Source organism: Dipodomys ordii, unplaced genomic scaffold (genome assembly GCF_000151885.1).
Source record: "Dipodomys ordii isolate 6190 unplaced genomic scaffold, Dord_2.0 Scaffold102, whole genome shotgun sequence".
Classification (NCBI taxonomy): domain Eukaryota; kingdom Metazoa; phylum Chordata; class Mammalia; order Rodentia; family Heteromyidae; genus Dipodomys; species Dipodomys ordii.
The window spans coordinates 4,541,506-4,567,039 of NW_012267318.1; the positions used below are offsets into that span (position 1 = coordinate 4,541,506).

The window sequence follows — 25,534 nt, forward strand, 5'->3', positions numbered from 1 at the left end:
ATCCAATGTCATGAGACTATATGAAGTATGTAACTTACGAAAAACAGGCAAATTTCAGGTAAGGACTTAACAGACATAGAAAGAGCCAGTTACTTGATGTGTGGGTATAGGCTTTAAACTATGGGTATTTCAGCTGGGGATTGTGTTCTCAGCTGATACTGAAGTATCCCAAGTTCCTATGCAAGGTTGTCTGTGAGGCTATGGCGCAGAGTGGCTAGTCTATAGGGTGGCTACAGGCAAATTTCCTCTACCACAAAAACTCTAGCCACACTGAAGCAGCAGTTGGACCCTTGCTGGCAGCATGGTCATCTAATCCAAGAACACGTCTTCTTCCCATCCTACCCCCACAATGGTATTTTCAACATTGCCCTTGGAAAATCATCATAGGTGAGAATGTTGAAAGGGGTGAAATTGGTATTTTGTATTCATCAACTACACTGTTAAATGCAACTCCTTTGTATAACTACTTAAAAAAAAAAAAAAAAGAGCTGGGCGCCGGTGGCTCAGGCCTGTGATGCTAGCTACTCAGGAGGCTGAGATCTGAGGATCGCGGTTCAAAGCCAGCCCGGGCAGGAAAGTCCGTGAGACTCTTTTATTTCCAATAAACCACTAGAAAACTGGAAGTGGCGCTGTGGCTCAAGTGGTTAAGTGCTCGCCTTGAGCTGAAGAGCACAGGGACAGTGCCCAAGCCGAGTTCAAACCCCACAACCAACAAAAACAAAGAAAAGAAAAACTGGAAAAATCTATCCATCAGTGGTGTGATCAGCTAAGGTATTTTGAAGCATTCCCTTATCACAGAATTTACCCCAACTATGAAGTTATAATAGTGGACTGTATTTCCTGATAATTTCCCTGTCATAGGACTTAAAACAGCCAATATAGTAAGACCCACACAAATATACCCACCATTACATTAAAGACTACAAAGATAAGCAATGCAGGGAGACACTAATTTTTTCTTGGTATTTTAAGTTACATCTACTTTGTATTGAAAAGTTTGAAATGCAGTAAGGCTATTCAACCATTTTTCAGGAAAAAGTGGCTTTCATTTAGAAAAGCGATTTTCATAAGTAACTTCATTTCTGCTACAATAATTGATTCCTCTTCTCCATTCCCATCTTTAAATCAATGTGAAAACCAACAGTTTAGAAATGACACCATAGGATGAACTTTATTTTAAAGCTCATGAAGTTCACACAATCAGTTACAACAGGATCACCGTTTATTCCATGTCACATCTTTACATGACAAATGTGCATATGGTATAATGAGATAATTTTAGTTTTGTCTGCATGCTAACAATTTCACTAGCTGTTTCACTCACTGAAATTTTAATATGAAAGCAAAATCATTCTATTGGACAGAATTAATTTTTGAAAGCCCTTTTGAAACCAGACTTAGCATTGTTGATAAACATCCTCACCCACATACATGCTGAAATGGAGAGCAAAATGCAAGAAAACTACCTTGGCAAGAACAAATGTTTAAAGGATTTTAACCATAACCTTCTTGAACAAGCAGTATAGTTTGTTTCCAAAAACAAAAGTGAATTAATTCATCCTCAGTGATGCAAATGGTGATACTGCACAGAAGCTCAGTATGGATTCACAATTCCACAGGAATCTGAAAGTTACCAAGGCAATCTTCCCTTTTTATCACAAAGACTACAGACTTAAGCTTTGTTCAGTTTCCATATAGTACACAAAATTTCTAGACATCCTTAAAAAAGAAAATATAAATAGTCTCAGTCTGTTATGTAGAATCACATACTATGGCAAAAATATTTCATTGATTGAAGGAGTAAGCCAACTTAATGTCTTCTAGTCCAAGTCCATATTAACAGAGCTCTTCTCATTGGGGTAACATTCGCCATTCTGGTGTGGAGGTTCAGCACCAAAATTATTTTTGCCTTCTAAATCGTCATCCTTTTTGTCCACATTTGGGCCATTTGGAGTTCTTTCCAATTTAGGTGATTCGATTTTTGGTTTGGGTTGTGTGACAACAGGTTCACAAGTATTGTTCAATTCCTAAGAAAACAGATTAACTCAGACCCATCAGTTCATTTCCAACTACTTCCTCACATCTGACTGTTTTTCTACTAACTCCCTTCATGCATCAATGAAAAAATTCCATTTCCTCATTGCTCCAAACCATAGCCTGAAGCCTGATTAGAAGAAAAGTAAGAGCCAGGTGCTGGTGGCTAACGCCTGTAATCCTAGCTACTCAGGAGGCTGAGATCTGAGAATCACGGTTTAAAGCCAGACTGGTCAGGGCAGGAAAGTCCATGAGACTCCTATCTCCAATAAACCACTAGAAAACCGAAGTGGCACTGTGGCTCAGGTGGTAGAGTGCTCACCTTGAGCTGAAGAGCACAGGACAGTACCCAAGCCCAGAAAAAAAAAAAAAAAAAAGGAAATGATTCTTTTAGGATTCAGACGTGGATAGTATTTAGTATCTTGATTGTCCTCATAACATTAAAGAATTATGATTCTAATATTATAGAACAAAGAAAGTGATTCAGAGATGAAGAAAAATAGATTTGAGCCTAAATCTTAAAAAGTGGCTAAGGCCAGGTGCTGGTGGCTCACACCTGTAATCCTAGCTACTCAGGAGGCTGAGATCTGAGGATCGTGGTTCAAAGCCAGCCCGGGCAGTAAAGACCGTTAGACTCCTATCTCCAATAAACCACCAGAAAACCAGACATGGTCCTGTAGCTCAAGTGGTAGAACGCTTGCCTTGAGCTGAAGAGCTGAGGGACAGCGCCAGGCCCAGTGTTCAAGCCCCACAACCAATAACAACAAAAGTAGCTAAAAAGCTCTGCTTTCCCTTGGTCTCTATTCACTATGCTGAATATTATCCCAGACAAAAAGCCCAGCCTTATTTTCTTCTCATATGTGCAGCAAAGCCTTTCCCAGTAAAAATAACCACCTAGGCACTCTAAACCTTTACCCTATGTGAATTTTTTCCCCATCAGATACAGGTCCCACATACTTGTTTGTGTGGCTGGACTCCCCTCAATGAGAATGTGAGTTCCCGGGGCAGGGGCTTTGGTTTTTATATAAAGTATGTATCCCCTAGAACAACTAATGACCTGAACAAACATACTGCTGAACTGAATAAATAGGTATCTAAACTTACAAGGGAGGCCTTCTGTATTTCATAATATATAGTAATAATGAATGAAGACAGTCAGTCTTAATAAATGAATAAGCAGGTTAAGTCTTAATAAGGATGAGGTAAGATTTATGGGGAAAATAGCTACCTACAAAGCAGGCTCAAATAATTTTCAGTTGAGCTCATGAGAGAGAATACAGTAGTCAAAAGTATCACTCACCTTGATTTTTGCTTTTATTTCATGAATACGTACAACTGGATCCTGATCAAGACTCTTTTTAGCCTGAGCATTCATGACATTATTCATCCACTCCATCACTTCATTGACAGACTTTTCAACCTTTTTCATTTCAGATTCATCAATATGGTTGTATTTCTCATCCTAAACAGAAAAAAAAAAAAAAGAATACTTAAGTTTACTAGTTCACCCAACTTTCCATAAAGTTTAAGTGTACCTCTGATATCAAATACTAAAACTTCCTTAAGAATTTCTATTCACAAAGCTGGGCACCAGTGGCTTACACCTGCAATCCTGTACTAAGGAGGCTGAGAACTGAGGACTACAGTTCAAAGCTAGCCTGGGAAGGAAAGTCCATGAAACTCTTATTTCTAATTAACCACCTGAAAACTAGAAGTGGTGCTGTGGTTCAAGTGGTAGAGTGCTCACCTTGACCTGAAGAACTGAGGGACAGGAGCCAGGCCCAGAGTTCAAGCCCCACAACCAAAAAAAAAAAAAATTTATTCACAATAAAAAACTTCTGAACCAAAATGCTGGCTATTAAAATCTAAGCTGATTCCTCACTGTGCACACAACTACCTTGCTTCTGAAGTCAGCTGCTATCTTGGCATAGTGCTGCAGCCTCTGTCCCAGTTCTTCCAACATTTTGGGCCGTTCCTCAGCTTCTTGAAATCGGACTTTAACAGGAGTGCCAATTTTCTAAAATCAAATGTAGTAAATAGTTGTTACAGTTATGTTTTAAAAGTCTACAATTTAAAAACACCGTACCAGTCTTTAGGAAGAGAAAAGCCTACCATTAACTCTTCCAATTTGTCAACATATGCCTGTTTAGCCTGGTCCTCTCCTTCTTCATAGAGCCAGTCTTCAGTCTCTGTGAGGAGCTTCAAGAAGTTCTGGTGTTCCTACATACCAAACAAGACAAGATTAGTGGCAATCTTTCATCAGTAGTTATTATAACAAAACAAAGAAGCTGCAACAAAATAGCTAATCTTGTCCTGGGAAGGCAATGATCAAGCTGGATTTTCCTCACTGATAATTCTAACATTCTCCTAATTTGTTCTATATAATCTTTTACACAAGGGACTGGCTAGTTGTCTGTGGCTTCCCTGTCTTGTTAACAGGGAAACATTTCAATGTTTGTAGTTATACTGCTCCTGACTTAGAATATTTTATCTTAGAAATCCAATTCTGAATAATCACAATATTGAAATGTTTTCGTTATGGATTTAGAGCTTATGTTCCTCTCTTATGTACATCTCAATTACACCAAAAGGGCACATACTCAAATTGACAATCCCTCAATGAACACCACGCATCAGGGGCAGGGATAGACAGCCAAGAATCTCAGGACTAGCACAACTCCTAACCTGAGTTTAAATGAACTCTAACCTCTTTCTTGGCTTTGTTTATACAATATCTACTTCCCAACTATTATGTGTTCAAAAACCCCAAGTTAAATAATCTAGAAAAGGCATACATGTCAAATTTTATTAAACATTTATGAGATTCCAAATAAGAAGAAACCTTTAAGTCATACCTGCTCACATATAAATTTTTCATATGGTCCACACAGCTTGTCCCTGAACTCATACACATATTCCTCCACTGCGTTTTTAGCATCATTTCTCTCTTTTTCCAATTTATCCTGCATTATCATCTTCCCCTGTTAGGAAACAGTAAACATTACTTCCAAAAGCAAACTCAATTTCCACTAGACATGAATGTTAAAAAAAAATGATCACATAAAAAATTAGTGTTTTTATTTCTATTTCATAAGACTTTATTTATACAGTTGTTCCTTCAATAAATACACAGGTGAAAGTTGTGTTATCTTCTCATTTTAAGTATTTCACATAAGAAAAGACTAGCTGAGTGCTGGCGACCATGCCTATAATCCTAGATACTTGGGAGGCTAAGACTAGGATATTCATGATGGGAGATGACGTCTTACACTCTTCTGCCAGCAAAGTGAGCAAGCATGAGGCCCTGGCCTGAGTTCAACCCCCAGTAGCAGGAAAAAAAAAAAAAAAAGAATCTCAATTACTTCATCTATTTTTCTACAAACTAAAAAGCAGTATAACTTAATAGGATTTTTTTTGTGTGGTGGTACTGGGGCTTTTAACTCAGGGCTTCCTTCACATTCTTGTTCAGTGTTAGTGCTCTAACCACTTGAGCCATTCCTCTGCTTCTGGCTTTTGCTGGTTAACTAGAGGTAAGAATCTCAAAAATTTGTCTGCCTAGGTTGGTTTTGATCCTTAATTCTCAAACCTCAGCCTTGTGAGAAGCTAGGACTATCTATAGACATGGGTCACAGGTACTCAGCTCTTCATAGGAATAGTTTGAGTTGCCTAGATTCCATTGTGCTCTGCTTAGACATACCATCACAATTTCTTTAGAAGAACTGGGGTTATTTTATACCAAGCAGAACAATCTACAGCACAGATTTCTGAGACATGCAAAAACTGGTAAAACTTATTAGGATATGAAGAATTATAGTCACTTTATGTATTAGAAATATGTCAGAATTAATTATACTCCAAAACAAAAATACTTAAAATACTTACCTCTGTCTCAATGTACATGTTAAGCAGGTCTTTCCCTAACTGCCAGACCAAGTTGGCTTCAATGGGTAACTCAACATTCACCACCTTTATTTTGGGTTTTTTAGCTTCTGGAGGCTGGTCAACTTTCTTTTCATTTGCCTTGGGAAAGAAGATTTAAAGAAAAAAAGGGGAAAATTCTCAATCCATGAGAAAAAAAGTATCTATCATTACTTACTCATAATGTAAGACAAAAGTAAATCCCTAAACTGAAGTAAAACCACCTAAGATCTCCTAATTCCCCACTCTCCATTTTAAATCAGGGCTGCAATTAAATCTCAATATGTCCTATCTTCCCTTATCAATTCACCAGCATATTTTTCTCTTCTTTTCTTTTCTACTAGACCTAATATCTTTTCTGCTTATGCTTTTCTTCATAAGCCTTTACTTTCTAATTCTACTAAGCATCTTTGTGAATACCAAGTCAAAATTCCAAATTCCATACCTTTATCCTAGAATCTGAAAATAAACTTAACAAAACTTCAACCAACACTGAAGCTGTTAGGATTTACGCAATTCTTAACATTATAAATATATATATATATGTTTATATATTTCTGTATAACACATACTTTGGTTTCAATTAGCCCCACAGTAAATGTTAAAAAATTCCTATTAAACTTGGGAGACTGAATATTTGTGTGAACAAATACAGCATTTCTACCACCTGCCTTTAGGTCTTGACATTTCTCATAAGTAACTTTTGCAAATTGGAAAGAAATAAAAGATGGCTGGACCTGGTAGCAGATGCTTATACCTAGCACTTAGAAGGACTGAGTTCAAGGTCAGACTGGACTATATGGCCAGCATACACTACATAAAACCCTGTCTCCAAAAAAGACAATAGATACTATCTTTCTTAAGGTAGTAATCTGAAAACTTAAAATACTCTATAATCTGAAATATGCAATGCCTACACCACAAGTGGAAAATTCCACAGCTGAGTTCATGGGATAGGTCACAGTTAAAATACAAACACATTATAAATAGTTTAAGATTACCTCCAGGCTATGCATATAAAGTATACCCATAAGGAAACAAATGATTTATTGTTTAGACTTGCTTCCCATTCCCAATTTGCTTTATGATGTTTATGCAAATACTCCAATTAAAAATACCAAGTCAAAACATTTCTGGACCCAAGTTTGATGAATGAAGGATATTCAAAATGTACTGTAGGCTTTTCAAAATATGTAAATACAGGGCTCAAGAAGGATCTCCTACAGCCTTGAATTTTCTAAGCCTTTTCTGTATTTCCCGTTCTTCAAGTTCCTGGCACATTTCCTAGCACAAATGACAACACAATTGAGGAGACTGAGCTATAAGACAGATTAGATGGTAATGACAAGGTGCATAATAACATGTATTCTGACTATGATGTCAAAATGGTATGAGATTAGCCTGTGAAGCACAACCATCACTGCTATGGGCAATTTGAGTTATAAAGGATATAACAATTCTAGACACTATTGAAGAAGCAGACTACAGAAGTTCAACAATTTGACTTAAATTACACACTGGACTGTGCTTCCCAAACTTGCATTTCTGCTTTAATAAGGAATCACAACTCTATCTTAAGTGCTACATGCTGTATCACTGGAGATCAGCTAGCCTGTAGTCTCTTACGGTCTCCTTCCTCTTTTCTAAGATACTATGTAAGAATCATGCAATGGAGTATGCATGCTCTGAAGGCATGATCCACAGGAAAGAAAAATGTATCAGATGACACTTAGCAAGACACAAGTGCAACAGATACTTGAACAAAAAGAATGATGGACAGGTAGAACAATGGAAGGGGTAATACTGATCAAAATACATTGTACTCATAAACTGACATGATGAACTGAAACACTTCTGTACAACTATCTAAAGATAATTAAAAACTAATTTAAAAAAAAAGGATGATGATATGCATTCTGACAAAGCAGCACAAAATTAAACCAATATGCCACAAAATGGTATTTTGACATGGATGAGAAACCCTCCAAAAGAGAACATGTAGAGTTAAAGAGCTGAGCCTAGTGGTTCTATCTGTAACTATGAACATGAGTTTCTACCCAGTGTCAAGTTTTAAGACAGTTATGGGGACTGTCAGCCAAGACTGATAACCCTAAACTTATAAGGGGGTAATACGGAAATGAAGTACCTATTTTTCCAAATAACTACACCATAATCACATAATTCCCATTAGAAGGAGAAAGCAAAGAGATACCTAAGAAATCAATCAGGACCCACAGCTCACATTGAGTCCCCATACAATTTAACAAGACACAGGCAAATGAAAACCTGCAAGTCTTACATAATGTAAAATTCACCTTGACTCTCATTAACAACTCTGTAATATGCTTTATGGTAACGAACCCTATCTTCAGATGTGAGTGAAAACCAAAGCTCAAAGGCAGGTTAGTAATATGCATGCAACTTTAAGAGACAGAACATTTATGAAATACAGACTGATCTGCAGGAACAATGGGCAATGGGAAGCTCTCAATATCCATCTGGCCATGAGCTTTAAAGATCTGATTAGAATTGTATTTGTCAAAAGATACAATACTACAATTTTATTTAGCTTCTAATATCTGCTATGGGACAAGGCAAAGAAACAATTATTTTGAAACACCATCTGGTTATCATAATTAATTGACCTAAATATGACGGGTGACTTTAAAGGAGAAAACGCTTACTGAACGAACTCCTATAGCCCATGTATTTATCATCTAATTAATTCAAGTGGTACCAGGGCATGTCTATTTCTGCCTCTGGCATTAGCAGGTATCTCTGCCCTTTAGAAGACAACAAATGCTTTTGCATTAGGCTCTTGTTACTCATATGGCATTTAATCAAGAGGCACTTTCAGGTCAAGAGCAAGGTATTCAATTTCCTTTGGTTGAGCTTCAGTATTTCTAACTGGTTTTAGTTGAGTTAACACATAGAAAATGAACAACAAAAAAATCTACACAGGATAAAAATCACTTGGAGCTTGCTCTTGAGTCTATAGATTTAATACCACTAATGATAATACGTTGTAACATTGTCCAATGGAATGAACTGGAAGAGGCACTCACTTTGTCAGCATCTGGGATTTTGTTTTCTTCTGAGGGAAGTTCAGATGAAGGGGGAGACTGTGAGGTTTGTTGACCATCAGTTTGTACCTGGGGCTGAGTTCCAGCTTCACTGTTGTCTTGCTGGATATTTTTCTGAAATGAAAGCCCAGGCACAAAGGATGTAGAAAGCAGGTGTACTCTTATGAATTTAAAAAGTTATAGGGCACCAAAGACAGTACTAAGTTTCTGAAATTTTAGTAGGTGGGCAAGAAAGATACTTGATTAAAAACAAAATGAATGCAAAACACTTGAAAACCCCTAGATTCTCTTAAACCTGTAAGAAATCCTGTGAAGGAGAGCAGTTAATGTGGTTAAGTGACACAAGTAGGTATGTGATTGATGTGACAATCAGGATCTCCCCTTAGGAAACTTTCCCAACCCTTGGGCAGACATTGAAAGCACAGGAATAGATTACTATCCCAGAAAGGAACCAAGTGTCTAAACCCTAGTTTTCCCTAGCAGTCATCATGCCTATCAACCATCTCCATAATGATTTACTGAACAGTTACCAAAAATGACCAACTTCCAGATGCTCTGGAGTTTATCACTCTAGTTATAGATATCTGAGCAGCTCTCTGCCCATTTTCATTTTGTGATTCAGCTATTTATAACTTAAAAGATCTCAGGATAAAGAATGGTACATGTTAACGATGCTGATGGAAAATCAAGTTAAGAAAAGGAAAGCAGCCTGGTGTCAGTAGCTCATACCTATCATCCTAGCTACTTTTATAAATTTAAAGTTATAAGGCATCAAAGACAGCACACTCAATTTGGAAGACTACTGGAGAGGCAGAGATCTGGAACACCCAATTTGTTGTCCAGCTCGTAAGACCCTAACTCATCCAATAGCTAGGCACTGTGGCACAGTCCTGTTATACCAGTTATGGGAGGCGCTAAGGAGGAGAGTAGCTCCATGCCAACTTAGGGCAAAAAAGTTTACAAGACCCATCTCAACAAAAAAAAGGTGGGTATGGTAGTGCATATCTGTTACCCCAGCTATTGTGGGAAATATAAATAGGAAGATCATAATCTAGTCCAGCCAAAGCCAAAAAGCAAGAACCTATCTCAAAAATAACCAGAGCAAGAAGGCTGGAGGTGTGGCTCAAGAGGTAGAATGCCTGCCTAACAAGCGTGAAAGCCCTGGGTTCAAAGCCCAATACTGCCAAAAACAAAAGGGAAAGAAAGTAAACCTTATCTAATGGTTTCCTTGATCTTTCCTTAGTAGCCCACAGCCCCAATAAATCAGCACTTGCCATAATCTTTTCCTATCCTTGGGAGAAGGCTAAAAATCTCAAGTTAACCAAAAACTCTTTGTCTATTCCTGTCTTTTTATATTTTTCTTTATAAGCTTCAAAAAAGTAGACTGAGAAGGCATTACTGATATCTAAGAGACACTAAGAAGTATGTAATACTAGCCATTTAAATCATTGCTGTGAAGTTTCTAGATGAAAATAAAACCAAGGGTCAGAATGGTAATGGGCTTCAATGTTTTTAACAGTAACACTACACTCACCGTCACTGAAACACTGAACTGCCTATCTCTTCACTTAAACTACATGTGATTATACCAGAAATAACCTGTAGTTGTAATCAGGACATACAATTTACAAAATTAATCAGGCTTAATAAATCACCAAGTAGTTCTAATCTTTCCCCCAAAAGAGCAAAAACTTTTTACCTACTCTAATTAAGCCGTATCAGTTAAATTCAGTTAATCACAATACATTAAACTCCTGTATACTGTTATTAACTGGCAAGTATTTTTACCACCTCATAAAACTGACAAAAATAACCTATAAAGAAAAATACTTTAACCACTCCATACCCCATTTCCTCTGGCTGAGAATTAAAGTCAATTCTATGTATCAATACAAAAATTTATCCCCTAACTTACATCAGTGTCTGGGTTTTCTGGTGGCCTCTGATTTGAACCCTCCATATCTGCATCAACAGAAGACACTTCACTGTCCTCCGCTGGGACTTTCTCCACCATGGATGCTGTGGAGATGGTGAAAATGCCATGGGTGTTGACTCGCACTTTGACTTTGACTTTAGACTTTTCTCCATCTTTTTGTGCAGAAACATTCTGCACTATGAAGCGGCCTGGAACAAAACAAAACTGGCAATTTTAGATTTGATTCCAAATGTCTGTAAAGACAACAAATAAGAAACATATAAATGTTAATAAAGCTTGCTAGTACTGCAAAATCTTCCCATTTCTATTAGTGGACACCATAAATATAATTCTTACAGAGTATATTTACAAATATGCACTAAATTTACAGTTCACTAGCTTTAGTCAATATGTTGTAAAAGCCTTCAAAAACCAAAGTACTTTTGTGACTACTATGCATTAGACAGAACTGTACGTAATACCCAATAGAAAGCAATCTCTGCCTCTTCCTATCATTTCTCCAGATGGATGAGCACACACTTGATGTGGAAATCTGTTAGCAAGTCTTAAGTATTTGATATCCATCAAATGTTGAAGTTTAATACTATATCGTCTTTCAGGGAATATTATTCTTCTGACTGAATAACCAAAGTGTTTTCAATCATGTTTTAAATAGAAAAGTTAAAATTTTATCAATGCTGACACTATTATTGGCAACAGAACAGTTCCACAGTGTCACTAAATAATACTGCAAATAGTAATACTTGAATCCTGACTGTGTGATGTTATTTAGGCCATCTATGCTTCCTCACTCTTTATAATGATGACTTACCATAGAAACAAGAGTTGAGGTAGTGACCTCCACCACTAAACAAAAGTAACATAAATTTATTATGTGCAAAGTATTATGATATTTAACAGCCTTGTATTTAAGATGCTGTCTACATAAACACACAGCAAGTTACAGATTTTATTTACCAGGTCAGTTAAAGATCTTGATCTTGGGACTAGATCTTGATCACCTCTCAAAACTAAAGATCTTGATCTTGGACTAGATCTTGATCATTTCTCAAAACTACTACTTTAGGAAGTAATACTAATGGTTATTTTATACACAAGCACTCAACCTACCAAAACCTTACAATTTTCCATTCAGAAATTTCTGACTACTTTCTTACATTAACTTCATAAATGTTAAAGAAGGAAAAGAAAAGAAAGAAACAAGAAGAGAAAGAAACTGAGAAAAAAAAAAGGCAATACTGGCAAATCTAGTCTGGGGAGGGGGTTGGGAGAGAGACAGAGAGACAGGCAGAGAGACAGGGAGAGAATTACTATTAGCTGAAGTGGATGGAAAATGTTATCAAAATGTCCAAGTGGTTCCTTAAGGAAAAGGTACAATACAAAAGTTGATCTGTGAAGCATTTTCACGGTGGTTTGAGTCAGGTTTTAAATAACATCTCATCTAAAGAAAGGTGAACATTAAAAGTAGTCTGGCCAGGCAATGGTGGCTCACTCCTGTAATTGCAGCTAATCAGGAGGCTGACATCTGAGGATTGAGAGTTTTGAAACAAGACCAGGCAGGAGAGTCCTTGAGATTCATCTCCAATAGATCACAAAAACACAGATGTGGTGCTGCAACTCAAGTGTTGGAGACTAGCTTCAAGCTAAAAGTTCACAGAGAATGTGCAAGGCCCCAAGTGAAAGCCCAGAGTGGGCAGCACACAGCAACAACAAAAAAAACAGGAAAGGAAGTGATCTTAAACACATTACTTAGAATTAACAGCAAAGTTTGCAGATCCCTTCATCTATAGAGACCAAAGTAATAATTAATAAAATGAATAAAGAGATTTCTATGCCACCATTGTTACAAACACATAGTGAATTAGATTCTATTCAGCATTGCCAAGAAAACAATTCTGAGTTTCTACAATGAATGATAAGTCCTTAATTCAAAACCCAAAATATACTTAACTAATAATTTCTTACCTATTTTTGCTTCTGGATATGGAACTCCTTGAGGATCAGAATAGAAAGCTTCAAGCTCAAATGGCCCCCTTCTAAAGAAGGTGAGAACTTTGGAGAAAGGAGCAGCATGGTTTCGACTGAATACTTCATGACAACTAGAGAAGAAAAGACATTCAATATAGATCAAGTACTTAATCTTTCAATACCAAACAAACAGAAAAGGGACATTCTAAAAAAATTATCAATTCCATCTCAACATTTAAAATATATGATAGGTTTGGTAGCTGAAAAACTCAGGAAGCGTTTTACCATAAAAACTGATTTTAATAGGAAAGACAAGTAATTTTCTGCTACATACCCTTCTGTGTCTTCTGAATCATGGTTCCAGACCAGAGATATTGGAAAAGGAACTGCATCCGTGACAGAAAATTCTCTAACTTTGAATGCCGGAGAAAGAATTGCACACTTAAAAAAATACATATATTATAAAGATTAGCATAAGCACTTAACTAATTTCTACTTGTTGTATAGCATAAATAAATTCTAATGAGGGGGCAGACTTAAAACTAAAATTTTAAAAACTGCTTGTAACATATGTCATCTCAAATATAAAGAATCTGGTGAGCCAAGTGCTAATAGCTCATGCCTGTTAATCCAAGCTACACAGGAAGCTGAAATCTAAGGATCATGGTTTGAAGCCAGACCAGGCAGGAAAGTCTATGAGACTCTTATCTTCAAGTAACCAGAAAACTGGTAGTGGTGCTGAGGTTCCAAGTCATAAAGTACTAGCCTTGAGCTGATAAGTTCAGGGGCAGTGCCCTGAGTTCAAGCCCCCTGACCACCACCAACAAAAGTATCTGCTGCCTAAATACTATTCCAATCACTAGCCACATAAATAACAATCTTATGACAATGATTTTTAGTCAACATAAAGTTTCAGACATGTATGTATGTGTACTAGATAGACAGACAGACATCCACAAACACTTCTGTCTTTATCTCTCTTCAATTGTTGAACTTAAAAGGGTAAAGCCCAAGGTTTTATTTCCAATTTGAGTCAAAACCACTGGAAAATTCAAAATTGGGTCAGGCATCATACTACAGACAAAGGAGAGCGTTCATATTTAGATTGGGAATATAAAAACCACTAAACTGATCAGAAACTGAATAGATTTATCAAGAATGGAAGATGTCAAGTCATCTGATGAGTGGTATGCAAAACAAAAGGCCAAAATTAGTTCTATTTTTGAAGAAATGATAAACTCAACATTACGTGGAATTTAAAGGATTTTTAAGGACATATATTCCCTTATGAAGGAAAAATAATTTAAAACTCCACAAAAGAACTACTAGAAAATAGGAAGGGGACAAAAGGAGGGATATAAATGTAATAAGGAAGATAAAATACAAAGAACATTACATACTTATGAAAATGTCATAATTAACTATTTTCTCCAATATACACTAAACTTTCTATAGCTTCCAGAGTTGGTGCTTTTACTTCACCAAACTAACTTTATGCTTCTGGGATAACCTTGTCTGATGAGCAGCGTGGCCATGAACTTGGGCCTGGAAGGAGGATTTACTTTTTAAAGCCATTTGTTAACATTCATAATCCTTTACTTTCTTTTCTTTTTGTTTTGTTTTGTTGGTATAGTGTTTGAACTCTAGGCCTGGGCATTGTCCCTCAGCATTTCAGCTCTAGGTGAGTGTTGTACCACTTAACCACAGTGCTACTTTTGGTTTTCTAATTGTTAACTGGAGATAGGAGTCTCACAGACTTTCTTGCCTGAGCAGGCTTTGAACTGAGATCCTTGGATCTCAGCCTCCTGAGTAGCTAGGATTACAGGAATGAGCCACTGGTGCCTGGCTCCATCACTCTAGTACCACCCTACTTCACTCATTCATACTGCATGGTAACTACTACCACCAGAGCTCATTAGTGCTTTATGGTTGGGTTTTCTATGATCTCAGAATCATGCCTAATGCAATACCAGTTTTAGGAACTTAAGCTTAATAGTCTTAATCTTCTATTTATTGTCTTCAAGATTTCCTTCTCCCTTCCCGGACTGTCTGAGTAACCTCCTTTGTAATCCAATTACCAAGTGACAGCCACCACCAGGATGACAAAGTAGAAGCTGTTTAGGGGATATCTACCAGAAGAGAGCAAGCAGAACTGAGGGTACCTGAAGTGCACATCCTCTCGCTACTGCTTCATCAGCATTGAGTGTGGTGCTAACATCTTTTCCAAAGAACTTGGCAATTTTTTCTTTCACAGCTGGAATTCGGGTTGCACCTCCAACTATTTCAACAGCACTCACATCTTCAACTTGGAGCTGAGTTTGTTCCATCAATGAATAAAGGGGTGCTTCTATTTTTTGCAGGAGTTCAGCACAGAGTTCTTCAAATTGTGACCTAAGCAAATGAGACAAACACTTCATAAATTAGAAGCAGCTTCTGACTAGTATCCTGATTATATTTTTCTCAAAATAATTTAAGGCTTAACTCAGTGAACTATTTTTCCCAGCTCAGACATGATCCAACAAAAGCAAGTTACTTTTATAGCTTCAACTTTTGTTTCTGGTAAATATATTTTAAAAGTGCAGAAAGGGGTTGGATGAGACAAATCAATTCTGTAAGTATTACTAGATAAAATCATTTCCATATTCAGATATCATTTTACCTCCCACATGTTGTATTGTAATACAGGATCTGATCTTTAATTACTTCCAGGCTTATTTGTATATTACACTTAAAAATATCCCTATGAAACTATTACTCAATTACTGGCCCAGAAATAAATACTAAAAAGTAAAACAACAGAATCTATCTATCTATCTATCTATCTATCTATCTATCTATCTATCTATCTATCTATCTATGTCTTGGTCACAGATGTGCCCCAAAGTTCTAACAGTGATAAGCAGTGGTCTCTCAAGCCATAGGCAGGCAGCACACAATGTAATGTAATGTAATCCAAGAGTTACAACATTGGGCTGAAACTGACATCTGACTCTGTTTTCAGAGACAAGTTTCATTTACTTAAATTGCAGAATGAAGACACACCTGTTCATCTTTCCAGAAACATCCTTATCATTCATAAAACATTCTATGTTCAGTGGCAGGTCCGTGCTATTAGAACTCATTAGCTTTTTCAACTTTTCACACTCCTGATACAGACGAAGGAGTGCTCGGATTTTAGATTTTGCATCCAACTTGTACTTGGTTTTAAACTCTGCACAAAAATGTTCCACTAGCTTTTCGTCGAAGTTCTTTCCTCCTAAAAATGGATCAAAAGCTGTTCCCAGAACCTAAATTAGTCAAAACAACAGAGACTCAGAAACTTTTTCCAATCATATTTGTAATTATATTCTTAGTTATTGCTACTCAAACAATGGAAGCCTAATAGGCGCACAAGTTCTATTTAAAATGCAGTAACATGAAACCCAAGTCGGTAATTTTGACTTTTAATGATAACACAGAAGATAACATTAAAATGTTTTTACTTTCCTAAAAAAAAAACCCTAAGGAACATTCTAAGATAGTCACACCAAATTCACATACATCAGTGTTAGCAACAATGCTTGTCAGCATCTTTACCTACAGCCCTTCATTAATAATAGGAGTCTAACTTTCACTAGGTTTAAGTCACAACTAACACTTCCTAGTGCCAATATGACTTTACCTTCAGTTTTCCCTTGTTAAAAGCACATGCAGACACTTGAAAAGCTGAGTGTCCCATATCCACGAAGACCACTACCCGAGGCTTCTCATTTGGACTTGGAAGATCCTGCTTATAAATCCCATAATTCAATGCAACTACAAAATAGAAGGTTGTTTTGATTGATCACATTTTCTTGGAAATTTGTCACATACAATTACACATGCAAAAAAGGTGATACTTATCCTTTTCTTTTTTACTTTAGAACAATACTCTATCATTTGTCAACATACCAAGAGATGTAACAGACAAAACTTACCTAGTCACAAATGCTACAGGGCTCATTATACAGTATTTACTTAAATATTATACATATTTACACAACGAGCTATGACGCCCCAAAATGAAAATTGTAACATAACAATTGCAGAACCCTTCCCTCCTCTCTTGTTTTTTGTAAAGCTCTAAGCCCTTGTCAGGCACTGGTGGCTCTCAACTGTAATTCTAGCTACTTGGGTGGCTGAGATCTGGTGGGTGGTGGTTTGATAACAGCATAGGCAGAAAAAAATCCAAGACTATCTGATACCAGAATAACCAACAAAGAGGCAGAGATGGAAGTATGGCTCAAATGGTAAATAAAATACCAGCTACACAAGTTCAATTGCCCAGTATCACAAAAAATAAAATCAAAGGGCTGGGAAGGTGGCTCAGTAGTAGAGTGCTTGTCTTGCATGCATGAGGCCCTGGGTTCAATTCCTCAGCACCACATAAGCAAAAAAGAAAAAAAAACGCAAGTGGCTCTGTGGCTCAAGTAGAAGAGCGCTAGCCTTGAGCTGAAGAGCTGAGGGACAGTGTCCAGGCCCAGAGTCCAGGCCCCACGACTGGACCAAAAAATAAATAAATAAATAAATAAAATCAAAGAAAATCTGGAAGTGGCACTGTGGCTCCAAGTGATTATAGAATGCTAGCCTTGAGTGAAAAAGCTCAGCAAAGTACCCAAGCCATAATAAATTCAAGCCCCACAAGTGACCAAAAAATAAAAATAAAATAAAAAAATAAAAAACCCTAAGCCTTAAAGAGTCTCGTATTTTTGTGAGCATTTCTGAACATATATAAACATCAGCAAAAAAGCTAAGGGATAGTGCCAGGCTTAGTTCAAGCCCCCACAAAAACCAAAAAACCTAATGGAAACATAATGAAAAAACATTTCAGAATTAAGAACTCAGGTTCTCCTAATTTTCTATTTACCTGGAATTCTAGAAGGCAAGAATAATGAGTGCTTTACTCATCTCTATATCACAGTACTTAACATATAGTACTTAACTTGTTAAGTAGTAAAGGCTAAAATCAGTATTCGATGAATAGTCAACTTCTAACTATAATTCAGAAAAATGTTAAACAAAATGAATTTTGTAGTCAAGGTAATTGTGATACTCTAGAACTACAGAATTTGGAAAAATCTGTTTCTTAATTATAAGAGCACTCTAAGGAAATATGAAGTTAAACCCAGTAAGAAAATATATGAATAACAGATTGCTAATGAAAATACTCATGCATTTGACAATATACCATTTCTTAAAGAGAAGGACGTACAGAGGTGAAATTTTTGTTTTCAAAGCTAACAAACTTCTATTAGAGTTCATTTTTTGTGTTGGCACTGGGGTCTGAATTCAGGGTTTGAGTATTGTCCCTTAACTTTTTTGCTCAAGGCTAGCAAGCTATCATTAAGCCACACATCCACTTCTGGCCTGTTCTAGTTAACTGAAGTTAAGAATCTCACAGTCCTTCCCACCCAGGCTAGCTTATAATTGTGTTCCTCAGATCTTAGCTTCCCAAGCAGCTAGGATTACAAGAATGAGACACCAGCCAGCCCCTGGCAGAAATTAGCACACTTTTTAAAAGGCTATATTTCTACCTCCATATGAAGTGTTTAAGGACAACCGGTATGTAAGCTCTATAGTTTTATAACAGTCACTTCTTACCAGCTGTCATGTCATTCATAAGTCTGAGACAATTTAGGCCAACAATCTGAGCAGCATCTAATACAGATCGCCTCTCAGCATCTGTGAAGAAGGAGGGGACCTAGAAATAATAAAGAGAATTACTTGTCTACAACATCAACATACTTATGAATCACTTCTAATACATTTACAATTCTTCAACGAAGTAGGAGCCTACCCCAGTTCTCCCTAAAGAAACAACTTTAGACTTAGTTTCAGCCAGTTCCTTAACTTTCAGAATGTTACTTTTGGAGCCACTGTGTCAAAATTACAGTAGTAAATTAATTGTTACTATAACCCAGTTTTACTTACCTTGAAATGAAAAGTCACCAGGGCTATTCACTTAAAAAAATGAAAATTACTTATTCTTAAAGAAAATTTACAAAATAGTTTCTACTGAAATTATTAAGTTTTAATGCTAGGTCAAAATGTAATGGGTAATACAGAGTTCCTTCTACATATGCCTCTCCATTTCTTTATTACTGAGTGTAGGTACTGACAACAGAATACCTTGTAATTCAGCAGGTCAACTAAGATTTTTAAAATACTTTCTAGAAAAGCCCATTGATTTTCCTTAGAGGAAGAAGCTCAAGGATAATGATTCTGAAGGCACCAACTTAGGCTTCTAGGTAAGATAATTCGGACTTCTAACATGTTAAATGAGGAGGACATTCATCAAAAAAAAAGAAATATCAACAATACATTTGCAGAATAACTTAACTTGAAAGTACCTAAGAGAAAACTTTGTACAGTGACCTTAAAAATTTAAAAAGTATTTGTAGAGTCTTCAGGGAGACAAGGCAAGGACAAAACTGGGTCCCTGCTCCTCTTTCAAACCACAATATCTCTTTAACTTTTCCTTAAAGGTTATATTGAAGGGATACTTCACTTAACATAATTTTTTCCAAGTCTTTCCATTTCCTAACAAATGGGGTAATGGCATTCTTTCTGATGGAGGCATAGAATTCCATTGTATATGTTTTTATATACATTTTCTTGATCCATTCATCTACTGAATGAAAATTAACTTTATAACTTAGGAAGGAGGTAGTTGTAGAGATGAGAGTGAAGGGATGGTAGGAGAAAAACAAAGGAGGCAACAATGCTCAATAGGAAATATACTCATTACCATGCTCATGTAACTATAACCCCTCTGTACAGCATTTTTATAATAAAAAATGTACCAAAAAAACTCCTAAAGCACTAATTCTCACCTGAGAGTATAATTCCTCCACCAGTGAAAAGCTTACAGGTTAAGTAAACCAGCTGTATGATTACAGACAGGTGCAACCTGTCAATCTACATTTAAAAAAAAAAGACCCACAGGAGGTTTTTACCTCCAGTCAAGAACCTGCAACCACTTCTGGCTAAAAATATCACTCAAATTGCTCTGAAACTCTGGAACATTATTAGTACAGTTTAATATAATTTTGGTCTATGATAAGAAAAGAGCTTACACATATGCAATACTTTCTATTACCAGAGTGATATAAAGAAGGCAGATTAAAGCACACTACATTGCTCAGTTCTACTTACAGAAATGACACAATCTGTTACTGGCTTCTTGAGATTGTTCTCAGCAGTTTCCTTTAACTTAGTCAACAACATGGCAGTTATCTGCTCCACACTAAAAAGATGTTCTTCATCCAAGTACATCACCTACAGTAGAGGAAAAAAGTTTTTTTTTAAATACACAGTTTAAACTAAAGGAACTTCAACTATAAGTACATAATTTCCTCCACAAAATCTTGCTAGGACAGACTTCTCTGTTGTCAATCAAAACACAATAGAAAGCAGTAAATCTCCATTACAAGATAACCACTGGAATAAGTATTATTGTGTGTTCATCACAAGACCAGAATGCCTCTAGCAGTTAATGGAAGCTTTCTCATTATCATTAAGTGGGCTGTCTTGGAACATATATTTGTTTTAGTAAAGAATACCATTTAGATGTTAAAAACACCATCAAACACCTAAACTTTAAAATTGCCAGAAAGTTGGAAAACAATTGAAGTTACAGCAGGATATATTAGTTGGATAACTTTCAGAGACATATAATCTGTATTTACTATACCTTAAAAGGAGCTGGGAGAGAAGAGGAACTAGTCCAATTAAGAGATTTCAGTTAGCCAGGTGTGGTGGTATACACCTGTAATCCCAACTACATATGAGACATATGGGGGACTATGGTTTAAGGCCAGTGTAAGACTCTCCCCTCACCAAAAAAAAGTTAATGAGACTCTATCTGAAAAGTAATTAAATAGCAAAAGGGCTGGAGTGTGGCTCAAGTTGCAGAACACTTGTCTGGCAAGTCCAAGGCCCTCAGTTCAAAACCCTGTACTGTCCCCCCCCAACCTGCCAAAAAAATAAAAGGAGAAAATTTGAGTTTATTAAGATGCTGTCTTTTTCAGCGATGAAGTAAATAGTATTCCATTAGAACCCACAGTTGGCTCAAGTGAATTACCTTTATTCCAACTCCTCCGTTTTTCATTGGAACCAAATCATAACTTAAGTTTTCCTTTTCCTTTTGAATGAAAGGGTCACTGAATGTTCGGCCATGAAATCTCTTAAAGTTAGACACCGTATTGTTTGCATGAGTGACTTGCTGCAAGAGAAGTTAAGATTTTTAAATTTTCTCAAATTTTACCACCTTCTAGCAATTTTATAGAGGGTCATACGCACAACTCAAAACCAACCCTAGGGAAACCTTCCCTGGAGGCCCTCAATTTCCCATCAATAAACAGATCTTATTTGTACTTATGCAGGAAGGTGAGATCTGAGGATCATGTTCAAAGCCGGCTCAAAGAGCAATGTCCCTGAAATTGTTATCTCCAATTAACCACCAAAAAGCCAGAAATGGAGCTGTGGCTTAAGTGAGAAAGCTCAGGGACAGCACCCAGGCCCTGAGTTGAAGCTCCAGGACTGGCACACATATATAAAAGAGCTATGACTGCTAAAGTCACTAAAACTAAACAGCTTAATATTTATTTCTTATTTGATTAACAATACAACTTGTCAGTACCAGTAATTCAAACAAATCAACTATTTCTCATTACTTCTAAAATCTGAGATGAAGTTTGTCTAGCTATCTACAAACCAACTCTGTGCTTCAAGTCATTCTTCTAACATAACCACAAAATTACAACAGAAATTTAGGTCTAGGCTATCAATATCCAACACAAGCACTTTTAGGACTGTTGATACACTCAAAGCCCCTCTCCTTTCTAAGCTAGTCATTTTGAGTGTGTGAAACTCTTTTTCTTCTTTGGTCCTCCTACCCGTTCCCTTGTCATGTATCACTTCTAACCTTACTCGTTAGAATATTAGGAGATATTTCAGGGTTTAGAATTTTATTTCTTTTAAACAGTATTTTCTATATGAACTTTCATTTTCTTTCTTAAAGCATTTCATGTTGGTTCTTTTCTCAATCCCCAAAGGACTGAGAAAAATGCTATTCAACAGTATTATAATGTGAGCCATAAATAAGATCTATATATGAACAGTAGACACACTAAAAACAGATGACATTTTAAAAAATAGTTTGGTTTCTTAGTTCTAATCTTACAGCACTGATCTAGACAAAAAAAGTTATCCTAGGCTCACTTCAATTACTAAATAACCTGAAAGCTTTTGAACACAGACCTTTATAGAAGTTCCTTCTAAAAAAAGGACTTTTAAATGAGTAACATGAGAAACTGAACATGGAAAAATTCCAAGTCTTGTATATAATTTTTAAAAATTATGGGCTGGGAAGGTGGCTCAGTGGTAGAGTGCTTGCTTGCATGCATGAGGCCCTGGGGTTGATTCCTCAGCACCACATAAGCAGAAAAAGCCAGAAGTGGCGCTGTGGCTCAAGTGGTAGAACGCTTAGCCTTGAGCTGAAGAGCTGAGGGACAGCACCCAGGCCCAGAGTTCAGGCCTACAACCCAAAAAAAGGAAAAAAATTTAAAAATTAGATGCTAAAAATTAAAAGTTGGTAGAATAAAAATGAAGTCAATTTTTGAGGAGACAAAGAGAAAAGGAATGAAAATACCATGAGAGTTTATAAGTATCTGATTCACATTTTCAAGACTCAAAATTAGCTAAGCTTAGATACTTCACACGCTAGTATGTTTCTGGAGATTTTTCCTTTTTAAACCTTCGCTGAATTCTGGAGAACATACCTGGTTTTTGGCTGCCACTCCAATTGTTCGGTTTTTTGATCCAAATGAGATTACTGATCTAAAAGGAATATAAGCCAAATGTTTCAAAAATGTTAAAAACCAGTAATACACACATTTTTAAGTGCAAAAGGAAAATTCTTATAAACATGTCTTAAAAAGACAAGTTTGAAAGCCTACAGCTTTCATCAGGTATCCATCCAGAGATACTTAACCCCTCTCCAGATACAGCCTAGGTAGCAAGTTCTATCACCCCAAAAAAAAAGACTGTTCCTGGTTCAAGGGGCATTTCCCTATATCTCAGGTACTGGTATAATCTGCCAGATCTCCAATTATGAGATATTGAACACTAGCTCTGAAAATACTTTCAATACTTATAAAGGATATTTATTATTAAACTTGGCACTATAAATATGACTAACAAAAAATATGGTATAACTTACCTCTCTCAGCTACCAACTCTGTACTAAGCTAAATGTCACTGTCACATCTACTCTTGTCCTCATATGCCATCTGCTCTTTAGAATTCAAGGTTTTGGTAAGCTCAAGCAAATGGATCTATCTAAGTTATGCCTCTGAAGTATGCCTCTCTCCAGCACAGAAGAGAAAAGCAAGAAAAATGATGCAGGACAAGTCATGGCAGAACGGAATATAAATGCTGAGGGAGAAGAGTGAATAATCAGTTACATTAATCTGCACTGACAGATGACAAGTGGCTTGTAACTGTGAGACAGCTTTCTGAGCAATGGAAATGGAAATGCATAGTAACAGTAGAGAGATCAAGCAAGTTTTTGAGGGGGAGGTAGTGATTTAAGATTTAGATTAGAGCAGTAATCCAATTGTGCATTACTAATCCAAATCGAGTCTAATTTTGTTTTACTCCTACACAGGTCCAAGAGATGAGTAAATGGGAATATACGGAGGACATTTAAATCTGTTTTAACAGAAACATTCTTCTGGAACTAGAAGATTTCAGAAGGAGGTGCTAAACAGCATCCTAAAAGCCAAACAGAAGCTAGATCTGTAAGATACAGGGAATAATAGTATCTTAAGCTCAAATCAACTAATCATTGTACAATGGGTCTACTTATTTTCCAAGTGGGACAGTCAAATTAATTGGAACACATAAGAATTAGGAACCAAAGTAACTCTCAAACTTGCAAATACTACCCCCAGCTCACATCTTTCAGAGCCAAAGAGAGCCAAAACTGCAGGCTTTAGTTGCACACCCTGGTCACCATGCCTACTCTCCGGAGCAGCTTTTCCTTTCATTGGAGCAAAGACAACAGAGATGTTAACTGCACCTATGGAGGAAAAGCTTAGAAGATGGTCATCTTTCTTACTAACCTCTAATTAGTTTTTAACATTACCAAAGAACAGATCATGGTGTATTTGCAAAGAGGTATATGTGTGGGTTGCTCAGGGAATAGTAATTACTAGCTGTCAATGTTTGCTTTTTCCTGATTTTTCTATTCACTTTCACTAATGCTCATCCCCACGTAGGTAATTATGTAAGGCTCATTCACCGTTGGGGTCACTTTACATTTATCATCTTGTGCAGTTGAAAAACTCCTAATTTCCTTGAAAAATAAGCAAATGTTTTCATCAGTGCACATGCAGGTATGTTTGTGCATATTCTCTTCAGAAAACAACCCTCACTCTAGAAGGTGTTTCATAAAGTGTTTCCCCCTTCCTGCTGCAGAATAAATACATTTCATTTCATCAGTGAAAACATCCTTCTAGGAGTAGTGGCACAACAGTGCCATTTTTATTGTCTCTCTAAAGCTGCAAAATTAAGAAATATAAACTTAGGTCTTCATAAATGGCTCCTACCATGAGTTAATTAAAAAGTCTGGGGGGGGGAGGATGTCTACATCTCAATTATTTTGGATACGATGATCAACAACGTTAGAGAGGGTTAAGAAAGATGACTCCTCTTTCTTAGAAGTCTTTCCTGCGGTCGCTAACAACAGTCCGCCAGCTCCCTGCACAAGCAGCAGCACCCGGGCTCTAGAAGCTTCCAGTCATTTGGAGATTCACAATGCGGAAGAAGGAAAATAAAGCGGGGGGGGGGGTGATTGGAAGGGGCGGGTGAGGGGGCTCAGCAGCCCAGGCTTCCCGGTGCGCAAAGATCGGCACGGAAGGAGGGGGCCCTGGGGGCGGCTCTCCACAGCTCCTTCCGAAGGGCCGGGTGGGGACACCGGGGCGGCCGCGGAAGGAAGCGGCTGCTGCTGCCAAGTCGCGGGCTCTGCCGCAGCCGATCGCCGGAGCAGACCTGCCCGAGTGCCCACCCTGCCCCGTACCCCCCCCACCCTCGACAAACCCTTCCCACCCGTGGCTGCCCCGCGGTGGGGCGCGCCGCCTCCACGCGCCGCGGTGCTCCGAGGCCAGCCCGCGGGTCTGGGGGTCCCCACGATCTCCAAGTCTCGTTATCTCCCCCAGCACACGCACACGCACACACACACACGAACGGCACTTACGGGGTGCAGCGGTCGCTGAACTCGTTGGCGATGGTCTCAATGCCCCCGGCCCGCGCCACCGCGATGTAGCAGCTCTGCGAGCCCACGTCCAAGCCCACCACCGACATGGCCGGCTCGCCGTCCGCCTCCGGCTGGGGTCTGGCTGCGCGTGCTCCCGGCTCTGCGGCCGCCTCCGGTGCCGGCCCGGCTCCGGCTCGCGGGGTCCCGCCGCTCTGCTGGCACTCGGGCGGGCGCGCGGGCTGTCGGCGCCGCCGGCTCCGCGGGGTACGGCAGCGGCTGGCAGCAGAGGGCGGCCCCGGGGTGGCTCTGCGGCTCGGG

General features: G+C 37.8%; 1 protein-coding gene across 1 annotated transcript; it reads right to left on the reverse strand.

The window, feature by feature from the left end:
* Positions 1-1,144: 1,144 nt before the first annotated feature.
* On the reverse strand, positions 1,145-25,534 carry Hsph1 (heat shock 105kDa/110kDa protein 1). Its single transcript, XM_013027312.1, has 18 exons — positions 25,217-25,534; positions 22,740-22,797; positions 21,041-21,181; positions 20,113-20,235; positions 18,559-18,658; positions 16,601-16,734; positions 15,982-16,226; positions 15,102-15,330; positions 13,274-13,380; positions 12,937-13,070; positions 10,951-11,159; positions 9,018-9,149; positions 5,917-6,054; positions 4,890-5,015; positions 4,147-4,254; positions 3,932-4,051; positions 3,335-3,496; positions 1,145-2,027 (listed from the first exon to the last, which is right to left on the reverse strand). The coding sequence occupies exons 1-18, from the start codon at positions 25,321-25,323 to the stop codon at positions 1,821-1,823; spliced, it is 2,580 nt and encodes an 859-aa protein (XP_012882766.1). The 5' UTR covers positions 25,324-25,534; the 3' UTR covers positions 1,145-1,820.